Genomic DNA, 27373 nt, shown 5'->3' on the forward strand with positions numbered 1-27373 from the left:
ATTTTATTTTCGCAGCAACAAAAACACACAGTTTACAAACGTCATGATGAGACTTTGGTACTCACTCCACTAAACGCTGATTTTATTCCTTTTTAAAACGCTAACAAACGTTTTTGTGGTGACGATAAAACCGTGACGGGAAGTTAAACGTACAGGGAGATATCAGAAACGGGTTTTCCCGAAATGTGGAAGGACAGGTCTTTTGTACGAATAGAACATGCCGAAGTACGCGTGAAATACGTTTACATTCCAATTATTGAGGTTGGAACAAACGTGCCAAACCATCCACCTTCACTTCATCGAGGGTTCGTTTCGGCCGCTTGCCACCACGTGCGAAAAAAGGCGCAAAAATGTCCATTTTCGGGTCTTCTTTAAACTTCTCGCCGACGTGTCTTTCAATAAAACCACATACCAACTTCTTAAAGGCGGCCTTCCGTTGTTTTTCACTTTGCTGTTGGAACGTATCCAAAAGCTTTAAGATTTCGGCTTCCTTCTGCGGCAAAGCAGCAACGAGAATCCCGCGAAAAACGCCTTTACTGTCCGGCAACCCAGAGATTAACATAAGAGCCAACGAAGCCAGCTGGGTTTGGCAAGCGTCGCTTTGGCCATGCCGATGAAGGCCACGCAGAACTCCCTCAAATACAAAACGCGAAACGTCGCCAGTGAAAAGATGCGCTTGCTGTTGCATCAGAAGCTTAAGCAAAGGCCAGAGCAAGGCGACAGACTTGTGACAGGTGGAGGTGTCGTGCCAGGACATTGCCACAAGTGCGTGGATTAAGACGTGTTCGCAAGCGGGCGTTGACGAAAGAGTGGTTCCTAGTTGTGAGAGTTGAGCAACTGGGCTCATACCCAAGCACTTGTCCTCACTCGTGATCGTAGGGGCAGTTTCTTTCTTGCTCGGTGGATTCTTGTTCACGCACACAGATACCAGAAGGTCGAGATGCTCGCGCGTTGTAACACGAAGAAGTTGTTCGTCCAGTATTTCTTCGTCGGGTTTCTCGGCGTTAAAATCATTACCGCGGTCATGGTTGAATGCGTCTCCAACTCTTGCTGCTTCTTTAGCCGCGAAATTTTCCCATTGTGGTCGTAAACGATGCATTACGATGCCGCAGTATTCTGTAAGCACTGGAGAAGCCACATCTAGGACGCGGTTGTTTGGGCAGTTCTTGAAGAAGGGGGTTAGGAACTGACGCAACATACATCTGAGCTGAGGAGCTGGCAAGCATGCGACGTTTTGCAGCAAAGATCTGACCTCGGTCTGGTAGACGATTTCTTGGTAGTAGAAGACATTTGCGAAAACCTTGCTGGCCAAACCGAGGACGTTGTAGCAATTGGACAAATTGCACTGAAGAAATGTCTGCAGTGTTTCCCAATAGTGTCTTGGGACACCTTCAGATTCTACTTGCTGCCCATTGCCCTGGGGCTCTGCGTTGCTGCTAACTAAAGCTCGCCTCTCGCTTTCTTTGATGGCCAGAGCTTTCATATTATTGGGATGCACAGAGCTCTGCACATCACCAGACCACATGGAAGAAAAATGTCGAGCCAGGACGAAGATGTGTTCCACGGCGGGACCAACATGCGGAACACACGGGTGATTCAGGATTCCATCGACACTGAAACCACCTGATACCTTATCCTCCTCTCGGTCGGGAATCTGGGAGCGACAAAGAAGGGCCGAGGCAAGGGTGACGTAATAATATATGTCAGAGCGCAGATTTGCACTTGCAGGATCCTGAGACGCAAGGCCGAGACCGACGGCTGAAGCAAAATTTTCCGTGCTCTGTAGAGCGTTTTGAAAGCCGCCAGATTGCGCTAGAGGGGCCGCGGTGTCAATTATATCTTTAACAAGGGCAGACTGGGCTGGCAAGTTTTTCCATTCGTTACTGAGAAGAACGAGAGACTCGAACATGGAAACCTTTTCAAAGGGCGAAAAGTGACCTGGTTTCTTTTGCAGCCGCTCCATTATCGTCGACTTTAAGTGGTCCATGAGAGCGAAGCATATAGCCGGGTAATACTTGGAAAGTCGAATGATCAGAACGCCGACTGCTCTCCTCAGAGAAGACACGTCTGGTTCGCGATGACGTCCAGCCGTTTCGTCCCACATCTCGAATGCCCGGTCAAAAAGCAATTTGAAATATTGCAGAGGTTCAGACGAAAGTGCGACCAACTTGCAGAGCGCCAGCGCCGAGTGAAAAAAAATCCGCTGAAGATCCGGATCACCAGGGTTTTTGGTGGCAAAGAGGTACAAGAGCTGTTCTGCTTGCGCCACTGGTAACTTGTGTGTGCTGTTCCAGTTCTCCGATGCAGTAACAACAGATCCCGTCACTGTTTCGAGGTAAGTGAGCAAGCCTTCGAACCTCAGGTGCAGTTTTTCTTTGGTGGGCGAAGATTCTGCGAGGTTCGCGTACACTGTCTCGAAACACCTCCCGGTGACTTCCAAGGGAAGGGCAAGGGTCGAAAAACGCAACAATTCGATGCAAGAACTTCGAAAAGTTTTCATAAAACGAAGAATTTCCTCGTCGTCGCTGAAATCCAATTCCTCCACAGCTGTGAAGCGACCTTGTTGTGTGTAATCCTTGCAAAGATGTTTGGTGATTAAATCAAGCAAATGGGGAACGATTAAAAGCAGAGTGGGTTCTTTGCGTAGTTCGGGATGACGTAATAGACTGACCCATGACGTCACACAGGGCTGAGCGACCACACGACTATCGTGATTGGCCAAGCGGAACAGTACGTCAAGGAATGGTTTGTAGTTCTCCAGGGTGTTCGAAAACTCGACTTTGTTTTTTTCGGGCTCGGGAAGGACAGCGATCACGTGACCCGCGAGAGCCCCCATCACCTTACCCGAGATTTTAAGAAACAAAAACGCGGTTTCGTCGCAATTTTGATCCGTTGTAGCGGACTGAATGGCGCGGACGAATTTCTCCACAAAGTCGTTCTCGGCCAACTTGAGTAGAGTTTGTCGTTCGGGGATTTGTCCTTTCCTGTCCACCATTGCCAACAAACACTTGGCGGCATCAACGTGGAGGCCATACGTTGGGTCCAACAACTTGTAAAGCATAACAACGACACTCCCAGAAGAACCTTCTAGAAACAGACAGTCAATGTTAACCCATTCAACGTAGACCTCCAGAGTACGAAGGGCTACAGCACCAAGTCGGTTTGAGGAAGTTCGAGTGGTTATTGGTTGGGTGATAACGTTCTGAAGAAAGTCGAGAATCGATCGACTCCCAGCGGTCATTGCTTGTCTCAGGTCACGTGCGCGCAGTTTCACCGTGACGTTCTGATACAAAACCACGTCTTCGGTGAGCGAAAGGAGCAGGAGAAGAATTATTTCTGTTGCGGAAATGTTCTGCGAATCGCAAAGTGCAAACACATCTTGCAGCATGCTGGGCCACTGCTGAGGCCAAACGTGCTTCGCTAATTCGTTTAGAACGCTTGAAATCACTGACCTCAAGTAGAGGGGGGCGTTACTAGGACACGAGCCCACGCCCCTAAGCAACCGTTTCTGTATTTCTACTTTAAATTCTTGATTTTGTTCAGTCCATCTGTGTCTGACAACGTGTTTGATGAGTTGCCAGCCGAAATAACGCACTGTTAAATTGTCTTGCGTTTCGGCCAGCGCAAACCCGATTTGTGAACACTGCGCATGGTTTTTGTAAGTTTCGCAAAGATTTATTGCCGCCGTGCGCTTTGATTGTTCCACTGTAGGGTCAAGGACAGTTTCAAGGGCGTAGGTCAGTTTATCAATGTCTTGTTTGTCCATGTTTGGAAAAAATAGTTCGTTTCAGCAGAAAAAAGTCTCTACTTTTTGTGACTTTCAACGATTTCGTTTTGTTTAAGTTCCCATAACTTCTGGCTGTCACAAAATCCGAGCTTTCCTTTGTTGAAAGAGTTTGGCCCAGCGGACGTTGGCGTGTCCCTTCACAACAAACATAACCAATTTATGAACTGTAACGAAATTTTCATGTAAAAAAATGCTACATGGATTAAACTTAAGTTTCTTTGCTTTTTTATGATTCCATGCTATTTATAAACACTCCTGAACGTTGCAAACTACCAAAATCAATACTGAGGAAAGCTTTTAAACCATCAAGGATTTTTTAATGAATTGAAATGACCTTATCTTACCTGCCAACGTTTTTCATTCGCATCCGAGCTTCTGGGGGCATTTCCTCTGGTTCACTCTACAATAAGAAACCAAAACAAGATGAAAAGACATTCTATTAAACTTTCCAGCAGTAAATGTTTATATGGAAACTAGTTCCTGCAAATTAAGATATTTATACAGGATTATTTTTAGTAGCATCATAACTGTTGAGAAAAATACATCAAACAGAACAACAATGCAATAAATGGCACATCGCTGTCACAAAACAAAAAAATATTTGCTTTATAGAACATCCCACAAAAGACAAACTTGTTTTGTAAACCATGAAAAATAAGTGTCAAGCATTTTTGTTGCCTTTCAAGAAAGGTTGGTCAAAAAGTTTATGCAGAGCTCTCGCTTTAATTCCACCGATTCCTGGGCATAAACCAAGCTGCTCCTCAGAGGTATCAGCAATATCTGCCACAGAGCCAAACGTGCTGAGCAAAGTGTTTGCATCAGTGGAGTTAACCGTCCGCACTGAACTCAACACTTCCACTGCCCTCTCACTATGTTTTGTTGCCTGTCTTGTTTTAATCATGTCAGCAGGTTTGTTCTCGTAAGCCTTGAATGTTTCCAAGTATGTCGCAGCTTCGTCATTACTGAAAGCCAGGAGAAATGTGACACTGGAGATCAGACAGGCTTTGGCTAATTCCCGAACTGCATGTGTGGAGTCCTTGACATCAACAAGACACAGCAGAATACGAAGGGAAAAAGAGCCTCCTTGCCTCAGGCCCTTAAGTCGATCATAAATGTATTCTGGCTTCAATGCATGGTACCGCAAACTGAGGAACAGACAGCAAGTGGTTGGACCAAGAATGTAATCCACAGCTAGAGTTGAAGTATTATCAGCAAACTTCCAGGGTACTCCCCTTATAAGTTCCAGCAAGGGGTTTCCCCTCTGACATGGATTAACAATGATAGCATTTCCACTGCCAAGTAACGATGCCTGGGCACTTGTGGAGGGCTTTGATTGATCTTCTTGCTCTTCCTTAGAACTCTTTCCAAGGAAACCAAATGCACTAGCAAAGCTTGTATGTTTTGTGGTTATGGCTGAGTGGGAGTCACTTTCCTCAGTTATCAGGGCATTACATAGTTCTTCATCAGCCACATTATCAAAAAGGCTTTCAATCTCGTTTTCAGTTTCTTTTGACATTGTTTTATTGCAAATGAATTCTGAAACGAAGAGTTTTTATATATGTGGTAGTAGTTTAAAAAATAAAGGTTACATGTCACAGCAATTACTCAGATATGTTTAAATAGTGTATCTGCCAACCTTTGCATAATGTTTTTAAACTCAAATATGAAGTTTAGGTTAGTGTTTTGTGTATATATCAATCTACTTACATCAGAATCATCATTAAAAATCGCAGCAGCCTTTTTCGACTTTGCAACAAGTTTTGTGTTTTTAACTTCTTTTTCTTCTTTCTGTAATAATACCATACACATTACGTACATTGTATTGATAGACTAGCTCATATTTTTTTATTATTTAATTCACAGAAACTGATAATGCATATAGCATATAATCAAAATCATTATTTTTGTATAAACCTTCTGACATCAATTAGCGAATTGTTGCTTCAAAAGTCGTTATATTGACAGCATATTTTGAACTTATATTTATAGCAAAACAAAACTAAGAATTCACCTTTTGAAGTTTAATAGACACCGGCACAACTTTCGAAGACTTTACTTCTTCCTTTAAAGGTTTTTTGAATCCAAATCTAGCAGCAGCGGATAAGTTGATCTTCTTTTTTACTGGAGCTCCTTCTCTGCTTGTTTCAGAAGATCTTTTGACAGACGAAATAGAGTGGGATGAGCCTATCAGGAAAACACTGAACACGGTGAACACAAGCAGGCATATCGCTTTAACCCTTTAACAAACATCCAACAATATCACACTATACAAGTATGTGCGCTGCTTTAAGTAAATACCTTAAATAACATTTTGTGCAACATGCATATACACTGCAAAAAATTGATGGTTTTTGCAGAAAAAATGTTTACGTTGTTTACATACTCACTGTTAGGTTTCTTATAATCTGATTCTGACATGACAACTTCATACACCTTACCAACATACACTACAAATACCCTGCAAAAATTCAAATAGAAAACTCTGCTTTATACAAATACAGTAGTGAAAACCAAAGGAAAACAAAGCAATGTAGTAAATGACATCAATTCTGTTTAGGAACTGAATTTTGTTTAGGTAATGGCTTTTCTGTGATAATCTGCCGGTGCAGTTTCATATTCGTTTACATCATACAAACTCGATATGCAGTTTTTCATGTAATTAAGTACGTCATTTACCCAATGAAGCAAACCTTTCAAACTTTTAGGGCTCAGACCAGTATCAGTTCCCAAAACAGCCCGCATGCGAATGAAGAAGCGAATAAAATGTGGAGCGCCATATATCTGACTCACAGTTCGGTCGGGAAATTTTTCAAGAATGTCACCATACTGTGGACGCTCAAACTTGTACAAAAGTTGAGTTCCAAGCATGACATTGAAGTATTCCTTTAGACCAGAGACCATTTCTTTCAATTCCTCCTGGTCAGCTGGTTTAACTTTACTTTTATCTTCCGTGTACTTTTGCAAAATCGCTTCAACAGTCACATGGGCCGGCAAATGAAACAGCATTTTCTGGCGAGTTACAAAATCCCAATCATCAACTAGAATAGGTTTTAATTCATCCGGGAGTTTCATCAAATCCTGCAATGGCCTGGCACAAATGTCCTGTATGTCCTCCAAAGAACTGACCCTCGATCGTTTACGTTTAGGTTCGTTGGAAGTTGGTGTAGCTTGGTTTGTGGTCGTTGCCTCAGGAAGGCTTTTCTTTTTTTCTGCTGATGAAGAATCTTTTTCTGCTTTGATAGTAGCTGCCTTGACTGTTTTGCTCTTTCTGGATTTGTCTTTTGAAAAGTGTTTTAGTGTGTCTTTCTGTTTGGAAAGGTTTGTGTCATTGTATTTAAGCACACGGGATTCTATCACCCATTCGTCCCAGTGCTTATTCCATCCATTGTAATGAACAAAATAACGTGGTTTTCCATCACAAATCTCAGCCTTTAAACATTTAGCCTCATAAATCAAAGGACCTTGGAAGCATAAGATCCTCTCATTTTCAGAAAACTTCAAAGCTTTGTCCGTGGTTTTGGGGCCCATATGTATATTCAGAAAACGTCACAAACGTTTCAACAACTGTTGTTGCTTCGGAGCCAGCCTCAGTATCATCCGTGTGCTACGACATGTGAAAAAATACTGCTCAACAAAACGTAATGGCCAATAACAAACACGATATATACTTTGGAAAATTAAACGCCAATAAAGTCTTAGCAACAGACGCAGCAAAACGTCACGACACTTACTAACCGCAACTTTTAACTTATCTCTGCCAAGGGGGCTGCGCTGCACACACCAGAGCACAAGTTGACAAAAAAAACGTCAGTTAAAACAATTTGAACGTGGATCACTTGGCCATTTTACGAGGTAGCGGCTTGAATTTTCACACGTTGTAGCACTGAGTCCGCCTGCGTTGTATATGGGGCGCCGTTTTGAAAAAAATTAACTTGCCGCAAGATAGCTATTTTTCACAATGGCATCGACGCGCCTTTTTGAAAAATATTAACTTACTGCAAGATAAAGCTAAGTTGCGGCAAGATAGAGCTAAACTTACAGACACGAAACTTTGTAAGTTTGACTCAAATGAAAGAAGTCTGCGGATCGCTGTTCTTGTGTATAATTCACTGTGACATCATAATTAAATATTCTGTTGGTCCGGGATTCGCCGAATGTTTTAATATTCATCCAAACCCGAATATTGACCGAATGAGTTAATTTTGCACAGAAGTACTTGAACATAAACAATAAATATAAAACAGTAAAAATGCCATGGGCACCGTTAAAACCATGCGGGTTATCCCGTCAACAAGCCAACATTAAACGATTAAATGGCAGGCGTGTAGGGCCGCGCACGAAGCTATCAATCAACTTGCAACCATGGTTGCAACGTCATGATTATGGGAATTTTTGAATACTGAGCAGGAAATCAGTCGTTACGCTGTGGAAGAGGGAGACCGAGTGTTGAAACAAAAATCTGCGGGAAAGCGGAGCTAAAACTCCGGCAAAGTTAAAATTTAATTTTGCACAATTTCTTCAACACTATCTTTTTGAAGGGAAGAAGTCAACACAACACTCACCGACTGTTTAATCCGCGCGATTCTATCACCAACACCTGCGGAAATTTTCTTCATTGCGTCTCAATATGAAAATATTACAGAACTCTAGTATACGAACGAGTGTGGGCTTCAGATAAAGATATTCGTAGAATCAACATAACGTCAAATGAAAGTGTTTTCTTGGAATCGCTTGTAGTTTATATGCGGGCTAACGGAGACTTAGTTCAACATACAGTATCATGACAAGAAATACCATTTTAGCAATGGTTGGAGTTATTTAATGCAGTCGTTTAACACAACGACGTTATATTCCGCCATCGGGTTGTTGACCGCACGTGGTCATTAAACAAAATATTGGATCCGATGGTCTTCAAATAATTTAGATGGTTTTTACCAGGGTGCATTGAGTTAAACATATGTCCGTTGACATTGCAAGCGATTTATTTGATCAAATATACACAATATCCTGCACCATTAAATCTTTAACTAAATCATATAAGTTGCAGCATCACTAAATATTTACAAATCCAATCCATTTCATTTTTAACAATAAAATGTCATGGGTCCATGAAACCATTTCCGGAATAAGTCTAATTGTCGCGGCAAAATCCAAGTTTAAACCGTAGGGAAATAAACATGAATTCTAACCCCAAGTTCAGTCCCACAAGGGCCAAAGAATACATATATATCTTTGTTAATTACCTTCTGTTCTTTTGTTGGGTTTGGGCCAATATACACACAAAATGTCGATGAATGGACGGTAATATGACTATGTTTTCCCGTTCGATGTATGCGAATAAATAAAAATTCCAAGACAACGTGATGTCAATAATTTATCGACACACGAGAAGCGCAGAGCAAGAAGCTGTCAATCAACTTTCAACCATGGTTGCAACGTCATGATTATGGAAATATTTAAATGCTGAGCAGGAAATCAGTTGTCACGCTGTTAAAGACGAACACTGAGCGCTTCCCCTTGGTTGAAATTATACAACCAAGGGGATTCTTTAACTTTATACGATGCATCTTACGAAACGGAAGAAGTCAACACAGTTGTTTTACAACATTCACTTTTAATCCGCGCCACCACAAAACAATATGCCTGTCCTGTGAATATTCTTTATTAACTTTATAATATTATCTGCTATTTTGACTTTTAAACCGAAATTATCGCAGGGTGGTGAAAGGATTTTATTTCGTCAAAACCGAGGAAATTTGATGCTGGTGAGTTGACCATAGACATCCCCACGCATAATTATCATTGCTTTTCTTTTGAAATTAGTTGGAAAAAACACATGTGTTTTAAGTTATTGCTTGTTGCGTCTTAGTATATTAAATATTATAGCACCGGAGCATAACAGTTTGTACCGGTTGGGATGTTTAAATATATTCATTTTACACATCCACGTTTTGTTTTCCCAGGGACGGGAGGAATTCTAGCATTGACTCGTGTTCAGCCTGCGTTGATTCAAACAGATGTCCGTTGAGTGCAAAACAGATTTATTCAATCAAATATACACAATATCTTGTACGATTACAACTTAACTCATCAATGAGAGCTGCTGTATCAACAAATATGTACAATACAATTACACGTTGTCACTGTAAAATCCAAGTTGATAACGGGTAATAAAAATGTGTAATGATACCGAATTCAGTCACACAAAGACCAAAATTAATGCATACCTTCCATTAGTCAACCCTGTTCAATGGGTGGGTAATGGGTCAAAGCTTAACACACAACGCTGCCGGGCCAAATGCAAATAGGCTAAGTTAAATTGCCTCTCCGAGCAGTACTTTCGCTATCGTTCGCTAAACGTACGAAATTCCTGTTAGACCACCTTGGTACACGTATTTCACCGAACAGCCAACGGTTAGTTTGACAGCCAACCTCAAGGATGAAGCTAAGTTTGAATTCCATTAGAAAGCAGAAGAAGTGCAGTTTTTTCTGTAAGGACTTGGCGTGTACGAGACAGTTAATTATGATAAGTATGGTTCTTATTACTAAGTGCTGGCAGGAACACAAATGTTTGAGTCAAAGGTGGTTGCGTGCGTCTCAACACATCAGTATTACAACCCCGGAACAAGCGAGTGCAATGGTAGACTGCATGAAACGAGGAAATCCTTTTCAACGTTTGTCATAATTTAGATTTTTTAATTTCACACAATGACGTTTGTTTCACAGGATGTCTTAGAGACGTGTGAAAAACAGTGGATTAGAAACTGTCAGTTTTAAATGTCAAAATATAAAGGAAGAATGCTTAAAATCCATATATTAGTGCGGCAATATGTGGATATTTTTAATTGCCGCCTATGGGGTGCGGATTTTAACCTATAGGAAGTAGAAAGGTTGCTTAAATAGAAACTAGGCTTCTCTCTTCAGTGAAATAAATATATTCAGCTTGATTTCCGTTTCTATAAAACGTCTGCAAATACTTTTGGTTGCAGGGTTAGGATATTTTGCTGTGATCTGGGCCAGCTTATTTACAAACAAACTTTTCAATCTTGTACAGGTATGTGTAGTTTGGCTGCAATAAATCTATGTCAACAAACATTATATCATAAATTCGTTGGCCTTGCAGAAGTCGTTGGTTGATCAGAGGGTGGATTTAAGACGGATAAGTGCGGGATCCGTCGTGTTGACCCCAGACCAAAATGGGAGCAAGGTTTGTAAGTTATTTAAATTATCTCCAAGTTAATAAATAGCCTCATTTTTCTCGAAAAAACATAAATAGGCAAAAATCTTGCGCGATAATAATGAAAATAAATATTCTCCCGGTCAAACCAAGCGCGGACATTTTTAACTATTTAATGTTGTTATTTCTCTGCAAAGTCTTATCATGGCTGGGACTAGGGTTTGTTGAGTTAGGTTAAACTCGGCCTAGCATGTGAATCAAAGTGAATAATCAATTTGTCTCATAAACTTGCCCCGTGTCTCACGCTTCGCCAGTTGCACTGTGAGTGCTGAACGAAATTTTGGTCCGTTAATATCGCGCAAAAATTATGCCAGGTCACAATCTGACATCTGATTATAAACAGTTGCTTACGATATTTGCCAGGCCACTGTAAGCGCTGGAAACCCGACGGATCGGCTGGAGTAAACTAAGCGTGGTTTAAAGTATTTATATCAGACATATGGTTGAACCAGTGTGGTGATTAAAACTTTTGTTTTGCCAAAAATGACAATAAAACCCTTTCAATGAAAGTTTCATCAAAAAATATGAATGGTTCCGTGAGCTGTCGAGATTTGGCGAAAACTACTGAATATTTATTCTAACGTTTGAGCAACAAGCGGATGAGAATAAAAACAAACAGAAAAAAGTGACGACTGTTTGCAAGCCATTTTGGAGGTTACCAGTTAACTTAAATCACCTTGCAGTGTTTCTTGGACATAAAGTTTGTAAAACTCCACTAAAATCCATGATGACGTCATTCCCCTGATTTATCGAAACATATCATTACAAGATATAAATTCTTTGTGTTTTTATCAGGTATTGGTTGAAGGTGGTTGGAATCCTGCTCTCCTTCATCACAATTGCTTCAGCACGGTATAAATATAGCGACAGTAAGTATTTTGTTACAAATCATAAACTCTCAATTAATTTAATATAATGGTTAGTTTTGCGGATTTTGATGGATTTCAAATCGATTTACGTTCATGTGTTTTGTGCAGGGTTCACTTGCGATGATGGGAGGGAGGTGAAGGCTGCGTGGTTTTGTGATGATGATGATAGTCGTGCTCTCGATTGCAGTGACGGAAGTGATGAGAAACCGGCCAACTTTTCCACTTATCCTGAAAACCCAACCAGTCCTTACATGAGGTAAAAGCACTTAAATATGTTCCCTACTTTCGTTATATTATTGTTGACCAACCAATAGACGATGTTATCAGGGTTTGACTTTACTTGAAATAACAAATTTTGAACAGTTTATAATAAAGTCGGGTCAAATAAGACAGTTTCAAAACCCCACATGTTCAGAAGTGTTTTTACTGTAATATTTCAAGGGAATTATTGATTGCGAAACGCTTCCACGTAATAATAATGTTGTTGAGGTATGAAGTGGCCAGTGGGTGGCGCAAAGAGTGAATCTAAGATAAGTAAAGGTTTATATCAGTGGTGGCCAACACGTCGATCGCATCACAGTTTGCGTTGATTTTGCAAGATTTTAAATAAACGTAATCGTCAATCTTTTTGCATAATTTACCGAGAAAACTAAAAGTTTCATGTTCGCCAGTTTAACACATTGTTTTTAAATTGAGCATTGTTACCAAACACGTGGCACATTGTTACGTAACGATTATTACCACACATGTGGTATTATTCGGCAATACAAAGAAGCAACATTCTGTGCATTCAACATTCATAAATATTGGATTACTTTTATTTTTGTTATGAGTCAAGTGGATCTTGGACATTTGTCATGTTTTCTACAGCTGGTGACGAATTACTGTTTTGCAGCAGATGACAAATTTGTGAACTTCCTTCATAATTTTGGCAGGTTTTGTTTATCTTGCATACAAGCAAAGTGGAGTCAATAATATGAATTCTTTGAGCTGCAGACAGATGGCCACTGTTTCTTTTCTTTTTGTTCGGAAAACTAATCCGCCAACACGAATATCACACAAAAACTTACACAAAGCAATAGAAACAGAAATAATGTAAACGATGGCAAATAACGGAAAACCCATGTTACATAATATTAAATGGAAAGAAATCTGTGGGAGAAGAGTAAAGAGGTTGGGAAAAAACGCCAGAAAGAGGAAGCTATGTTAAACGTGAAGAGCACAAAACAACACAAATTAAGTAATGGCACAGAATTAAGTTTTGCGGATGTAAGAATGGGGTGGAGAGAAGGTTAAATAATATATATTTATAGAATGTTTGAAATCGCGCGCCACTGTGAAAGTCGCCTGACGGACACGCTGAATGATAATGACCCAGAGGGTTCGGAAAGACTAGTCGTTCTTTTGCGCAACTGTTGCTCGTCCCTAGAGAAAATGGTAGGAACGTGTCGCCAAGAAATTGCCACGCAAAACGGTCACCAAGAAGTTGCCACGCAAGCTTCAGGAAAGGTAGGTCACCGTTTCACTAGGCGTTCAGGACAAAACAGGTCGTGTCGCAACGTTTAGGGACTTCGCTAGCTACGTAATTGAGCGAAGTCGTGAAGGTAATTAAGTCTTTGGAAGATGTTTGTTTCAGAACACCGCAGACCGGCCATCTAATGTTGCGACGAAACGGCAACGAGTGGCGGTTTGCAAAGTCACGACTGAAGCCCAAAAGGCCGAAAGTATTCCGAAAAGTTCCGATCAGTGCTTGTTCTGTCACAACAAGCTTGAAGACTGCAACAACTTCAAAAGAAAGTCGTACGATGACAGAAGGAAGTTCGTGTGAAACCAAGAGTTGTGCTATCGATGCCTGGGATCGTAACACATGTTTTCGCGACTGCGGAAGTGCAACGCAGATGTCGTAGCATCAATCACCACGCGGTACTTCACAACTCGAAGTGGACCGAAAAGTCTCTAGTGGAAGAGAAACCAAACGTTACACAGAGCACGAGAGCCGACTGTATGAACTCCTTGTCGGGTCCGAACTATTGAAACGTGCTCCCGCTTACCTTGATATTGTACCCGTACGCGTCAGTAACGGGAAATGTGAGGTGGAAACGTATGCGCTACTCGATTCGGGATCTAATCGGACGTTTTGTGAACGGCAGCTAGCCGAGCAGCTACAGGAAACAACGGAATCAGGTGTACGCTTTAAAATGAGCACCATGGCGGCCAATGAACCGGTGGATGTCGATACAAGTTCAGTGTCACTTGCTGTTATGCCTTTAAAAGGAAGGGAAAGTCTTTATCTGCCAGAGGTTGTGCTGGTGGACAGGATCCCGGTAGCACCAGGCAAGATGGCCAGCAAAGGAAGGTTGCAAAGCTGCGAGCATTTCCGTGGGGTCGACCTGCAGAGGATCGATGGAGGTTCGGTGATGCTGCTGATTGGAAACGACAACGCGATGGAACATAGGTGCCTGGAAAGTCGCTTCGCTCCCGACCCGCGCGAATGTCCCGATGCTATAAAGACGCCGCTGGGATGGCTACTAAAGGGACCTTCCCTGGAAGCGTCAAGTGAAAACGTAGTTACGTCGAACTTTCTGTTGGGTGCGCACGGTAGTCCTGCTGCACTGGAAGACATAATCGTTACTGATGAAGGCGAAGTGTTTCCGTCTTTAGATGCTGGGTTGTGTGACGTGGAATCACTCCTCTTCTGGTTGAAAAGCAACCAAGAAGCATCAGAGTTCGGAATGAAGTACTCACGTGAAGATGCCGTCTCTTATGACATGATGACCAGATCAGTCGAGACTGTGGACGACCACTATCTACTTCCTCTTCCTTGGAAGCAGAGCTGCAACGTTACGCCTAACAACTTGCCTATGGCTCAAGGTCGCTTGAAGGGACTGAAACGACGACTTCTAAGCGACCAGGCGATATGCGTGAATAACTTGAAGATCCTTTTGGACAAAGGGTACGCCGAAGAAATCCCCGAGGATCAAGTTGTGACAAAAAATCGAATATGGTGCTTCCCACATCACCCGGTGACTAATCTGAAGAAACCATAGAAGGTTCGCATCGTGTACGATTGCACCGCAAAGTTTGAAGGTCAGTCGTTAAATGACAGATTAATGAAGGGACCGGATCTGGTGAATTCGCTCGTCGTGGTGCTGATGCGATTTCGCAAAGGTCGCATTGCAATCGTAGCCGACGTAGAGGCCATGTTCCATCAGGTGGTGGTATCTCCGCCAGACCGTGATGCACTGAGGTTTTTGTGGTGGCCGGGCTGGGACATGTTTAAGACGCCGACAGCCCATCGGATGAAAGTACATTTATTTGGAGCGCGATCGTCACCGAGCTGTGCAACGTTTTGTCTGCATCAAACCGCTGAAGAGCACGGGAAGTTCTTTGATCCGCGAGTTGCAAGTGTCGTCCGAAACAACTTCTACGTTGATGATTGTTTGACGACGGCCGCGGATGACACGGCCGGGATAAAAATTGGTCGAGGACCCACGAAACCTGTTGGCAACGATTGGTTTTAAATTGACAAAATGGATATCAACAAGCAAAACAGTAGTGGAATCGGTGCCACATGAAGAAAGGGCTAAGGCAGTACAGGACGTCGCGCTTCTTGGTCAAGAACTGTGCCTTCAGAAGCTCGATTGGGACGAGGAAGTCCATGGAACAACTCGCTCGCGTTGGAAAAGGTGGAGCGACAGCTTGGCTCGACTCCACGACGTGAAGATTCCCCGTTGGTTTCAATCCGGAGAAACCATGTCTGGGTTTCAACTTAATTTTTTTGCTGACGCTTCGTCCGTCGCTCGTGGCAGCGTTGGTTACCTCAGAAGTATGGCCGAAGACGGCAGTATAACGTGTTCCTTTGTCATGGGGAAGTCGTTGCTATATGGAGCTGGAAAGCATACCATTCCTCGTTTGGAATTGGAAGCAGCTTTGGATGCTGTGAAGTTGTCTCGCAAAGTTACAAAAGAATTGTGTTAAGAGGACCGGCCCCTTACCCCGAATCATTTGCTGAAGATCAATCCGAGCGTTGGACTGCCACCTACCGTGACAGCGCTAACCGACTGTTACATTCGCCGCCGTTATAGGGCGGTACAATTTCTGGCCGACGAGTTTTGGCGTCGCTGGGTGCAAGAATACCCACGTTCAATCATGTCGAGGCAAAAGTGGCATGACAAAAGGGAAAACCTTTCAATAGACGATATCGTTCTAGTGATGAATTACAACGCTCCCCGGGGACAATGGCCTCTGGGTCGAGTTCGAAGCTTGTTTCATGACAAGCACGGGATTGTCAGGAGCGTGGAGACTACGATGGCTGGGTTGTACGACGACCAATAGCCAAACTTTGCGTAATTGTGCGCGCAGAAAGAGATACCAAACGAGTGAACGGAGATGAACACGACGGAGAAGGACTCTAAAGGACGCATACTGGTATTTCTATGAAAATAAGTTTTGGTGCTGGGAAATGCTCACCGTGTAGACCTTTGTCACAATAGAAATTTTAGGTCATAAAGCAAACCAGTAATGCATATAAGTCAATTTTACGGTTGAATCACCGCACGTGCGTGTGCTGTTGTCATGGCGAATTTTAGGGTGTTTGGGGCAGTTTTGGGCTATTTCAACCAGGTAGTTACTTGATGGTGGGTGCTGCTGAAAATTATGGTGAAAATGGAGCAAAGAATACAGGCTGTATTTGTGGAAAAATGAATGGTTTAAGTTTGCGATCATTTGTGATTTTATGAAAGATCCATCCCATGTCTACAAATTTTCATCAAAATTAGTCCCTCAAAAAATAGTTCAACCACCCTCCTAGGGGCATTTGCCCCCTGGTTAGTCAATATATTGGTAAAATAAGCAACAAAAAATGGAACCGGATTTTGAAGAAAAATGAATCGATTAACTGCCCACTCATTTGCGTTTAAGTCCCAACTATGCAATGGTATCAAATTTAGTTGAAAATCAACGGTCATTAACAAGCGCAACAGTCGCTAGATGCATTACAGCAGAGGGCCTTAAAAACAGGATTTCTCCAATTTAATACCCAATAGGTCCGCACGCGTCGCTCGAATCTTTTGTGAATGTAAATAATTGGAAGCGTATTTTATGATGCTCCTCCCATTTTGCCGGGGGAGGATGTAGATTCTCGCCACCATTATTGGTTAAGGGTGCTGAAAGCACAGTCCTTTTTTACGTAATAATGCGTGTGAACGTCACTGCCTTTTTTGGTCATTTATGTGCCATTGTCTTGGTCTGATGGCAGGCTTTCTTTCCTTAGTTTAATTGTCGTGTTTGGTTGTGGTGCATGTGCTCTTTTTAATCTGCTGCTTTCATAGATTCTATTTGAATAAGGAGGCGGTTAACAATAATTAACCTGCCATATGGGAGGAGCAAAGTTGCGCCCGCTATGGCTTGCTGCTACTCTTCGTTCATTGACATTTATTGCAAAGTCATTCTTTTCAAAAATAATCTCACCTCTGCGGTTTCCCTTCATACACGACCTCAACCGTTTTTTCCAACAAGCGGCGAGTACTTTTTGCTTGTATTATGACCACTCTCTTGCCACCGTACACATTGTGGTCATCTGAGATTCTTTCAATAGCTTAAAAAGTTCGTTTTTATAGCTCAGGGTTAAAGCGGGCTTCAACGCAAGGTTTTCGTCCGTTGCAAACGGATCAACCTCTTTCACACCACCGACCGAAACACTAAGCTGGAAAACTGCCTTCGCTTATTTTATGGTGCGGTTTCTTGTACGACCCCAGAAATAGCGCACGAGCTGGCCACTGGCATCTCAACTCTCCTCTTAAAACAAAAGCAGCCCTAACAAAAGCAGCCCTAACAAGAGCAGGACTGGCTTTGCACAGAGTGGCTTCGGTAAGTCTATCAGAACAGCTCATTAAACAAGAAAGCGGAAACAAGAAAACGTAAAATGGAAAACTTCACAACTTTCGCGAGAGACTTGATACATTTGCTTTTGCTTGACAGAGTTCTAGACACGAATAATTACCTGATTCCAATTGTTTTCTTCCACCTTGTTTTCTCCGTATGGATGCACCTAATTTGGTGCCCAACGGATGACGGTGGCTGAATGGTCACCACAAAGTAGAAGTATTTGCCTGATCGGATGTGACCTTATAGTATCATTATTAGCCATGATCGCCAGCATCGGTCGCAGCACTGATGACACCTTGTAGTACAAAACAGTGGTCAACTGTTTACAGCACACAGAATTTCTGATATTGGCCCCAATTTGATTTCTATTTATTATTTTTTTCAGGAGATGTTACGCGAAATTATTGTAAAGTCGTAGGTTGCGTTTTGTTATTCAGATATCTGCATACACAATCGTACATGACTAGTTGGCATTAATCTGGTTTATTTAAAACCAAACCTAACATTTACAGATGATCAGACTTGACGACTCTTCATGTTTGAACATTTACAAACACAATATGTCGCAAAACTATTGTTATGTGACGTAATACCTTACTTTTGTTACAGTTGCGATAACAAGTTGGACATCCGCCATTCAAACAAAGTATGCGCCCTAAGAGTGAAGGAGTTTTGCAAAGGAATAATCCAATGTGTTGGAAAAACACCTTGTGACGGTCGATGCCCCTCCAACTTCCAGTGTCCGAATTCATCTTGTTGGGAACGTTCGACTGTTTGTGATGGCGATCCTTGCAATGACTGTCCAGCTTTCCAACACCGGAATGTTGGACATGGATTCAAATGTGTTCGGAATGGCAGGAATTGCAATCTTCCGCAGATGTTTCTATGGGACGGCATTGCCGATTGTGATGATAAATCTGATTTGTGTTACACCTCGGAGAATGGAGATGTCAGGTATTTGTGAACTGTTGTGGTTGGTTAAAAATTCTTACAGGTTAAGATAAGACAGAATGGACTTGTGTTATTTGCAGAGACATTCGAAGTTCTCAGACATTTAATCATCGTTCATGTTTCCGATGTACAAATGACCCCATGATCATCTCAAGGTCAAGTGTGTGTGATGACGTCATAGACTGTCCCGATAAAAGTGACGAATGTTTTTGTCAACCTGGGAAAACCAAAGATTGTGGCAAGTTTCATTAGTAAGTGGCAAGTTTCATTAGTAAAATAAATTAATGCTAAGTAAAAGCATTAATTTATTCTTTGGATTGAAACCACTGACATCCATTGCGTCAACAGAAATCTATGACTTGCAATATTGTAAGGTGTGTTAAGTGTCTGTAAACACTACATGACTTGTTTTCATTGGCACGACTCATAAACTAATACAGGTGTTAAGGATTTCGCCGATGCAGGAAAATAACCATTCCTTTATTGTCGAAGACGTTTTTGACCTTGATATTGTAGTCGAAAAAGAATTTAAATACAAGTTATCGCATATCTGCAAGACTGGTTTGTGACGCAACAGTGTTTCAATAATGGGCGACCAATCATAGACAATTTGCTTTATGCCAAGTTGGAAGTTTTGGTTGTTGGGTTGAAGTGGTTTTCAATATGTTTGTCTGTTCTTCAGCTACCGTGTTTTGAAACCTATCAGGATAAAGCGAATCTTTGGAATTGTTTATATTTCTTGATGTTATTACAAGATTGTTGTAACAATCCAGTGTAAGGCATTTTTGCTTCAGTGGAGTGCAGCAGGTGTTTGGAGGTTAAACTTCTTTTCGTAATTTTGGGTCAGTTTTGAGCTGAATTCCCATGTATGGGTTTTTAAGCACGTTTGTTCAATTACTACATGAGTCGCAAGTAAATAACATCTGCACTGAATTTAAGTTTTTAATCATAAAATAAACGCGAAACATTCAAATATTTTCAGTGTTGATGAGAAGGGGAAGAACGACTGCTCAACAACAACAACCAACTACATACAGGGGACGTGGAAGTGTGTGGTAAGTGGGAATAAATAACTTATTGTTTAGTCGGAAATAAGTTTACCAGACTTAATGAAAATGGTTTAGATCAGTGCTTCCCAACCTTTTTCATTTTGCGACCCACTTTTAATGCAAGTTTTATTGTGCGACCCACAATGAGATAATGATGATGCAATAATTTCGTGATCTTATAGAAAACTGTAACATTTAGAAATACTTCGCGACCCACAAGTAGGGAAGCACTGGTTTAGATGTTTACGTACATTTGTAGGTTCTTACCAACACAATGTATTTACTCACTTGCTGGACTAAGTCCAGTTTAAACAAACGTTTGCAGCAATGTTTACGCAGTCCAACGTAATTATTACACGAACTGACAAAGATTTTGGCTTACTTCGTCAAACGTGAATATTTGTTACCTTAATGGTTTGGTTTCTGTATTTTTCTAAACTACTGTGGAACAAACCAACACTCAGAGACATGAAGCGAGTTACAACCAATGTTGTGGTTTCGCAATTTCACTTGTTTCAAAGCGAATTAATCCACGAGGCACAATGGAATGATTTTGTCGCCACCGGATTCACAGATTTTGTAGCAGAGAAATCTGTTTCAAAACTTACTAATGATAAAACCCCAGCCACGTAATTCGACAAGCCTTACAACAACTAATAAAATATTCGTTAATAATAACAAAATATTCCTTCCAGCATGAGCAACAAATCGTTCGCACAAAAACATACCAGAAACCATGTGATGTGTTTTGCACAGGATAGGCGGTGGAGGACGCTCGACAACAAACAACTGTGCGATGGGAAGCAGGATTGCAGTCGTTTGATCCACAATCTTGACACAGATCAAGGATTCGCCCACGATGAAGATCCTCAACTTTGCAAACATCGGAAACACTGCTCCTCAAAAAACGGACTTCTCAATATTCCTATGTCCAAAGTATGCGACGGTTTCATCGATTGCAAGGATGAAAGTGACGAATTTCCAGAACAAAACTGCACAAAGGAAGGAAGATTCTACTGTCCAGCGTTAAATGGAGCCAAAGTAAAGTTATTTCTTGTCAACAAAACCAGAAAAAATTAAAGACATCTTAATTGCAAGAGTTAGAGTAAAATTACTTCAAAGCTGTATTTTAACTATAAAAGACAAATAGGTTTCGGTGTATGTTGTTCAGTATTGTTTGTCATAATGTCCTTTGTTGAATCTTTCGCACACAGTTAATCACAAAGACGGTTTAAGTATTTCCCAGATTTCTGTGACAGATTTCTGTCAACGAATCGGGTGTTTGTGACCTCACAATTAACTGCGATGATCAAAGTGACGAAATAAACTGCACAAAGGACGGAAGGTTTTATTGCGAAAACAAAGATCCATTGTTCGTTAAGAAGGAGAAGGTAAACACATGTTAACAATATTTAAAGTTTTGTGTCCTGTGGCAAAGATGTTTTGATTCCGTGCATGTTAATGTTGTGACCGAAATTAATTCAGCGAACTCGAATTCGGATTAAAGTTATTGGGAGGGCGGGTATGGAAGTTTTAGGACCGATTTAGAAAGGCCTTTTCTCCGTTTTTTAGCGTTTAATTTCCCAACCTCAACTATGGTAAACGCTAAGTTCACCCTGCACTAACGACTCACCGTCAAAAAAAAGTTGGGAGCTGAACTACAGAGGCGGATACTTTCATAATTAAATAAAATGACGTCAATATGAATGAAACTTTAGAAGCGCCCAATGTTAAAAGGACGAATACTAAAGAATAAAGTGCGACCCACTGCACAAATCATGTTCTTTACACCTAACCACACAAGCACACCTCAAAGTTTGCCACCTGATGAGAACTGCCAGTTTACAAATTATTTCCTATTTTTGTCGCCAGATTTCTGGCTAATTAGCGCGTCACACGCCTTCCACGTACCCAAAACTACACATGCATTTTGCAGTACACATTTTTTGTCCAATTTCCATAGTTCCGTTGTTCACCAATTACATACAAAACAGTAATTTCGCATTATGTTTACAGACGCCAATATGACCAACTTAACTACAAACTTTTCTTTAAATTACCCCACATAGAAATTCAATGGAGTCGGCGACTGCTCTGATTGGTCAGACGAGTGCCCAACAAATACAAAAGTGATCAACGAAAACATATTTTCATCACGATACGAGTTGATTGCAAACCCGTTTCTACGAGCCATCGTGTGGATAATGGGAATGCTCGCCATTGTCGGAAATTTGGTAAATTAAACTAAGTTTGTTTTGTCTTTGTTGCACAATAGGAACACGTGTTTATTCCTCCAATTTGTTTTAAGGTTGTCATGGTGATGGAAGGCAAAACGTTGGTGACGACAGAATCACAATCTGCTGCATTTCGCACAAACCATCTGCTCGTTTTGAATCTATCCGTTTCCGACCTACTCATGGGAGTTTATCTGATCATGCTGGGCGCCGCTGGTGTCAGATACTCCGGAAATTTCTGTGCCAATGACCTTATTTGGAGATCAAGCGGAAGTTGCACCACAATGGGGGTATTGGTTTTGCTTTCAAGCGAAACATCGGTGTTTACAATGGTTCTGTTGACCATATTCCGACTGTATGCTGTGAAAAACGTAAGTGAAACAATTGTATTTGGTTAAGTCAGCTATTGCCAACTTCGTTGAACCGATGACGGCCCTTTCCAAAATTTTATGACAACTTTCTTTCTGGAAATCCTTTTTATGTCACTTTCACAGCTATTGCTAGAATCTAAGCCTGACATGAGAAACGAAACTGCAACGAATATTGTTGAAATGACGTAGTTTAGCTACAGGGTAGAGAAAGAGGAAACAATTTCCAGTCCGATGGGGTTCGAACTGACAACTACATTCCCAACTCCTCGTTTTGAAATAACCACCGAGCTTGCAAACTTATTGTTTTTAATGAAAACACGTTAATGTTCTCTTTTGTTTCAGCCATTCGATGCATCCTTGAAACCGGAATTGAAAACTGTCATCCTTTGCATTATCCTCTCCTGGGCATTCTCGTTTACAATTGCTTTTATTCCACTCACAACTCAACTTCAACATTTGTTTGAAACCAAAGCTTGGATGAATGAGAATCCGTTTTTCGACAATGTTGCAGTCGACTTTTCTAGTAAGAAATTGTCGTAGATGTTGGTGGTGAAACCAGTTTCAAATGACACTAGCGCTGCGTTTACAGGCATGAATAACTTCATGGATCGATTTGTAACTTTCCAACACAACTTCACAAGCAACGATTCCCAAGTACTCAATACTGCCCTAATGCGAGTGAATGATGCTAATTCCTGGGTGGATTTTATTGATATTCTAGAGGATTACAATTACATTGAGCTATTTGATATTTCTGGATATTTGGGGTTCGTTTTTATTTGCGCAAAATCTTCAATTCTTTCGCTACAAAATTGTTTATGTGTAGATATTACAGCAGCAGCAGTGTTTGCATCACCAAACTGTATGTAACGACCAACGACAAGGCATGGGGATATTCAATCGCAATCATTACTCTCAACTTCCTGGCCTTCATGTTCGTGGCAATTACGTATATTTGGATTTACAAAAAGACAACTGCCAGTGCCAGGCAAGTGAACGAGAGACCAAAGGATGGAAGGGCTGCAAAACAAAACAAAGGTAATAACATTGGTATGTGCAGACATATTATACCATTAATGCTGTTTGTTTCGGCAGAAATGCAAAAGAAAATCCTTCGACTGATAATTACTGATTTTCTCTGCTGGGTTCCAATTTCCATCATGGCATTTGTAAACTTCGGTGGAGTCCCTATGCCTCCAGTGATGTACGCTGTGTCAGCAATTATCCTGCTCCCAATCAACAGCTCTCTAAATCCCCTCATCTACTCCAACGCACCGAAACTACTTTATGATAGAGTTCGGGATGGCCTACATGCCGTTTTCAGGCGTCAACCACAGGAAGAGCAACAGGAAAATGTGGTTGTGGTTGCTAACCGAGAAAACTTACATGTGGTTGAAGCAGAAACCGATCTGTAAATAAACCTTGCATTCAGTTTGTGCAAAATGTGTTTTTCCTGGCATAAAATGGATAGAACTGAATCTTTTTTGACGTCACGCGAACCTTCTTTGTGTAAAATTCTATTTAGTTTGTGATGGCAAAGTAATTACAACAACATAAAATTGATATATCAAGTTACAACTATCCATTTAAAAATCTCACAAGTAGGACAAAGTAACATCTTTGACGTCAGACCCAAACAAAAGAACAAAAATACGTGGATTTTAGTTGGTGTACTCACTCGGTTTGCTTAGTTTTGCTTTTTGGTTGTATTTTGTGGGTCTTCATTTTCTGTACCATGGTATGAGTCACGTGATGAGTTAATCGGACTCGTCGTCCACGTTCACACGTTATCCAACACATGGACACTCTTATTATGTGTGAGTGTTGGAACGCTTGACATCTACTTGGGTAGAATCATTATGGATATTAAAATGATGCGGGGATTCCCCTTTCTTCCAGTGACTTCCTTACTACATTTTGTCTCTGGATCAACGTTCACTTGTAAATATGATATTTTTATGTTGGAAACATTCCATGCAATCAACTCATGGAATACAAACTGTCGGCAGAGGGAAATATATTCTGCTACCTTCAAATATCACCAAAAAAAATTAAAAACACCCCCCTCAAAACCCCCTCTCACACGCTTTGTACATAAACCTCGCCCTGTGTATTTTGTATATCATGGATAAATATGTTTTACTGCCAACAAGATGTCGTAAAATTCTTGGCAGGACAAATTCCCTTTGTAAATCGCATCATAATTTACATTCCATCGTTAACATTGCATCAAATTTCCAGATGCAAGATTTTTCGTTTAAAGTTATTTTTTCTAACAATCAATTACTGTTTGGCATTCAATATCGACTGGTTCGTTCGCGGCTAATTTAAACTTTCATCAAAATTGTATCGTTTTGTTGAATATTTTCTGCAACTGTGAATATTTTGTGCTACTTGTTGTTGTTATCAATAAACACAGTGTTGAGAGGGTAAAAGTGTGTGTATTCTTGAACTTGTGAATTGTGATGAGGTACAAGGTTCCAACCACACTTCATGAGTTTGTTGAGGAATTCATCACCTATTGGTTCGTGTTTAGTTGAGTTTCGCCTCCAGAAATTTGACTTTTTTGCAAATTTTGTTTTCCCACGAGCATGCTTGGTTGTATAGTTTTCCATGGAAACGTTTTGTAATTAAGAAATTGTTGGTGCAGGAGAGAAAAAACATGGTTTTATTCTTCGATATATCCAAATCAAATAACAACGAGGAATAATTGACATTTTTGTATCGCAATAATGCTTGCAGATAAATGCGATTTCCTTCGGTTGTATATGCTGCCAAGTATACATTTAGACAATCTAATAAATCATCAAGTTTTTCCAAGTACACAAATGGAAGGATACAAACATTCGTCTGCTGAAAGCTTGTCGGGGATGTTAACTTGGTCTTTTTTTATTTCTGGATGCCGATGGCTGAATAAACTTTAGAGTGCATTTTTAGTCCTCGTGACATTTGTGCTAAGTTTTCATTGAAGTCGGCAGTAAAAGAACGCAAGGCAAATTATTTGTGATGTTTTGTTTGAACATCCTTTCCACTTACTTTCATGATCTTGTAATCTTTCAATCGTTTACATTGTCTGCGAAACCAATAAATAATGGAAAGCAACCCGTTCGCCCTACTGAGCCCAAGCGGGCATGCGCAGTGGGTGATCATGTCTTGTCATGCGATGGAATAAAACACTTTAGCGTTATCACGTTACGATAGCTACGTATATGTGGAGGTAGCTATGTCTGGAATGCCATGTCGGGGAAAATAGACTTCAAGTGACTGATAATATCCGATGAGCTCGTGTCGACACGATCATGAGCGAGTAGGGACATCTCAATGAACCTCGAGAAGTAATCTACGACCAATAGATACATTTTACCTTGGAAATACAGCAAATGTGTTCCTACTTTTTCCCATGGTCTACTGGGCAGAAGAGAAGGAATCATTTGTTCTGCTGGCATATTTCTATTCCACTGACACTTAATGCAGCTGGAAACATATTGATTCATGTCGTTGGTAATACCTGGCCACCTGACGGAATCTTGGGCTCTCCGTTGACACTTTCCAAGCATCTCCTGATGACCAACATGGATACTGCGCAAAATTTCATTTCGCAAAACTTCAGGAAGTCTGAGGCCTTTGAGGTGCAATTCGTCCACGATATCGTTGCGCACTTGAAATATAGGATTCACTCGTTTAGGCCAACCGCTTTTAGTACGATGAATAACTTTTTGACTTAATACGTCACACTTTGTTGTGTCACGGATTTACTCTAGTCGCGTTTGAGATGCGGGAATTTTAGCAATTACCGCAACAACCTTGCCTTCAATTTCAAGTTGCAATTTAGACTTCAGAGAAGGCGATCTAGGAATTGCATCAGCGGCAAGATTTACCAGGTACATGAACTATATCAAAGTGATACCACAAAAAACGCATTCTTAATCTTTGCAATCGACAACTCATTAATATTCTTTAATTATTCCTGGGAGACTAATAAGCGGCTTATGATCAGTCTCCATAATAAACTTCAGCCCAATCAAATATTCACGAAACTTTTCACACGACCAAGCTACTGCCAAAGCTTCTTTCTCAATTTGAGCGTACCTTTGTTCTGAATCAGCAGAAACGACAGTTTCAGCCAAGACCAAACGATAATGAATCAGCAGAAACGACAGTTTCAGCCAAGAACAAACGATAATGAATCAGCAGAAACGACAGTTTCAGCCTGAGGATCATAATGTTGAAACATTAGCGCTCGTGAAAAGATCTTTTACTGCCTTAAAAGATTCTTCATGTGGACGAAGCCATTGCCATGGTTCATCCTTCTCCAACAGTCCACACAGCGGTTTAGATATCTCTGCCAAACGGGGAACAAATTTATCGATTTGATTTTCTCAACCCCTAAACCTTCGCAATCCCGTTATATCGTTAGGAGGTTTCATGGACAACTGCTTATATTTTTAGAGGATCTGGATAAATACCATTTTCATCAATGATATGACCCAAGAAACCGATCCGTTTTGCAGAAAAATACATACATATGTATTTTACGTCACTCCAGCCCGCTGTAGGCACGACAAGACTCCATCAAACGTTCGTCGTGCTGTGTTTGAATGTCTCCGAAAACGAGAATGTCGTCCACGTGCGCAAAGCTCCCTGATGTGAGTCCAATATTTGTGACATTTGTCTTTAAATTTAAATTATTGTCGCCACACAACACATGTATATACTATAAAAGGCCCAAAGCGTATAACTATATTATGACCGAGAGTTAAAACCAAAGTCATTGTAATCACGCGTTCAACGCATGTCCAAGTTGTAATGTCCAATAAAACGACATGGGAAAAAAGAAGAACTCATTTCCGGTTTAGGTCAATTCCTGATCGGACAATTTAACAGGAAAAACTTGCCGAGCTGTTGGCAGGTGAAAATTTGTAGCCGGTACAGCCACATTATAATTGTGTTATAAACCACTTAGACAACCAAATTAACTGCGTAAAACAA

General features: G+C 41.0%; 3 protein-coding genes across 6 annotated transcripts; 1 reads left to right on the forward strand and 2 right to left on the reverse strand.

Annotated features, from left to right (window-relative positions):
• Positions 1 to 3766, reverse strand: LOC145894130 (exportin-5-like). Its single transcript, XM_082982601.1, has one exon. It carries the CDS (start codon positions 3764 to 3766, stop codon positions 254 to 256), a length of 3513 nt encoding a protein of 1170 aa, XP_082838727.1. The 3' UTR covers positions 1 to 253.
• A 17-nt stretch (positions 3767 to 3783) lies between these two features.
• Positions 3784 to 7543, reverse strand: LOC145894132 (PEST proteolytic signal-containing nuclear protein-like). 4 transcript variants are annotated; one of them, XM_082982603.1, is made up of 5 exons: positions 6175 to 6357; positions 5799 to 5971; positions 5495 to 5575; positions 4132 to 4187; positions 3784 to 3922 (listed from the first exon to the last, which is right to left on the reverse strand). In XM_082982603.1, exons 1-5 carry the CDS (start codon positions 6203 to 6205, stop codon positions 3805 to 3807), a joined length of 459 nt encoding a protein of 152 aa, XP_082838729.1. In that variant the 5' UTR covers positions 6206 to 6357; the 3' UTR covers positions 3784 to 3804. The 4 variants fall into 4 exon arrangements, 3 of the variants coding, with proteins under 3 accessions (XP_082838729.1, XP_082838728.1, XP_082838730.1); XM_082982602.1 differs by lacking the exons at positions 3784 to 3922; positions 4132 to 4187 and adding an exon at positions 4225 to 5323 and having other exon boundaries at positions 5799 to 5940; XM_082982604.1 differs by lacking the exons at positions 3784 to 3922; positions 4132 to 4187 and adding an exon at positions 5102 to 5323.
• A 12088-nt stretch (positions 7544 to 19631) lies between these two features.
• LOC145895972 (G-protein coupled receptor GRL101-like) lies at positions 19632 to 23799 on the forward strand. The gene is made up of 9 exons (XM_082984738.1): positions 19632 to 19642; positions 19713 to 19785; positions 20536 to 20715; positions 21849 to 22013; positions 22088 to 22384; positions 22727 to 22907; positions 22974 to 23151; positions 23211 to 23422; positions 23480 to 23799. The coding sequence occupies exons 1-9, from the start codon at positions 19632 to 19634 to the stop codon at positions 23797 to 23799; spliced, it is 1617 nt and encodes a 538-aa protein (XP_082840864.1).
• Positions 23800 to 27373: the final 3574 nt, after the last annotated feature.

The sequence above is a fragment of the Ascidia mentula genome, chromosome 3 (assembly GCF_947561715.1).
Source record: "Ascidia mentula chromosome 3, kaAscMent1.1, whole genome shotgun sequence".
Taxonomy (NCBI): Eukaryota; Metazoa; Chordata; class Ascidiacea; order Phlebobranchia; family Ascidiidae; genus Ascidia; species Ascidia mentula.

Bases quoted from the DNA above. Each gene is read 5' to 3' on its own strand.
- LOC145894130 (XM_082982601.1), bottom strand. From the start codon at position 3,766: ATGGACAAACAAGACATTGATAAACTGACCTACGCCCTTGAAACTGTC.
- LOC145894132 (XM_082982602.1), bottom strand. From the start codon at position 5,303: ATGTCAAAAGAAACTGAAAACGAGATTGAAAGCCTTTTTGATAATGTG.
- LOC145895972 (XM_082984738.1), top strand. The intron at 19,786-20,535 runs GTAAGTGGGAAT...TGTTTTGCACAG, and splicing joins AGGGGACGTGGAAGTGTGTG to GATAGGCGGTGGAGGACGCT. The intron at 23,152-23,210 runs GTTCGTTTTTAT...GTTTATGTGTAG, and splicing joins GATATTTCTGGATATTTGGG to ATATTACAGCAGCAGCAGTG.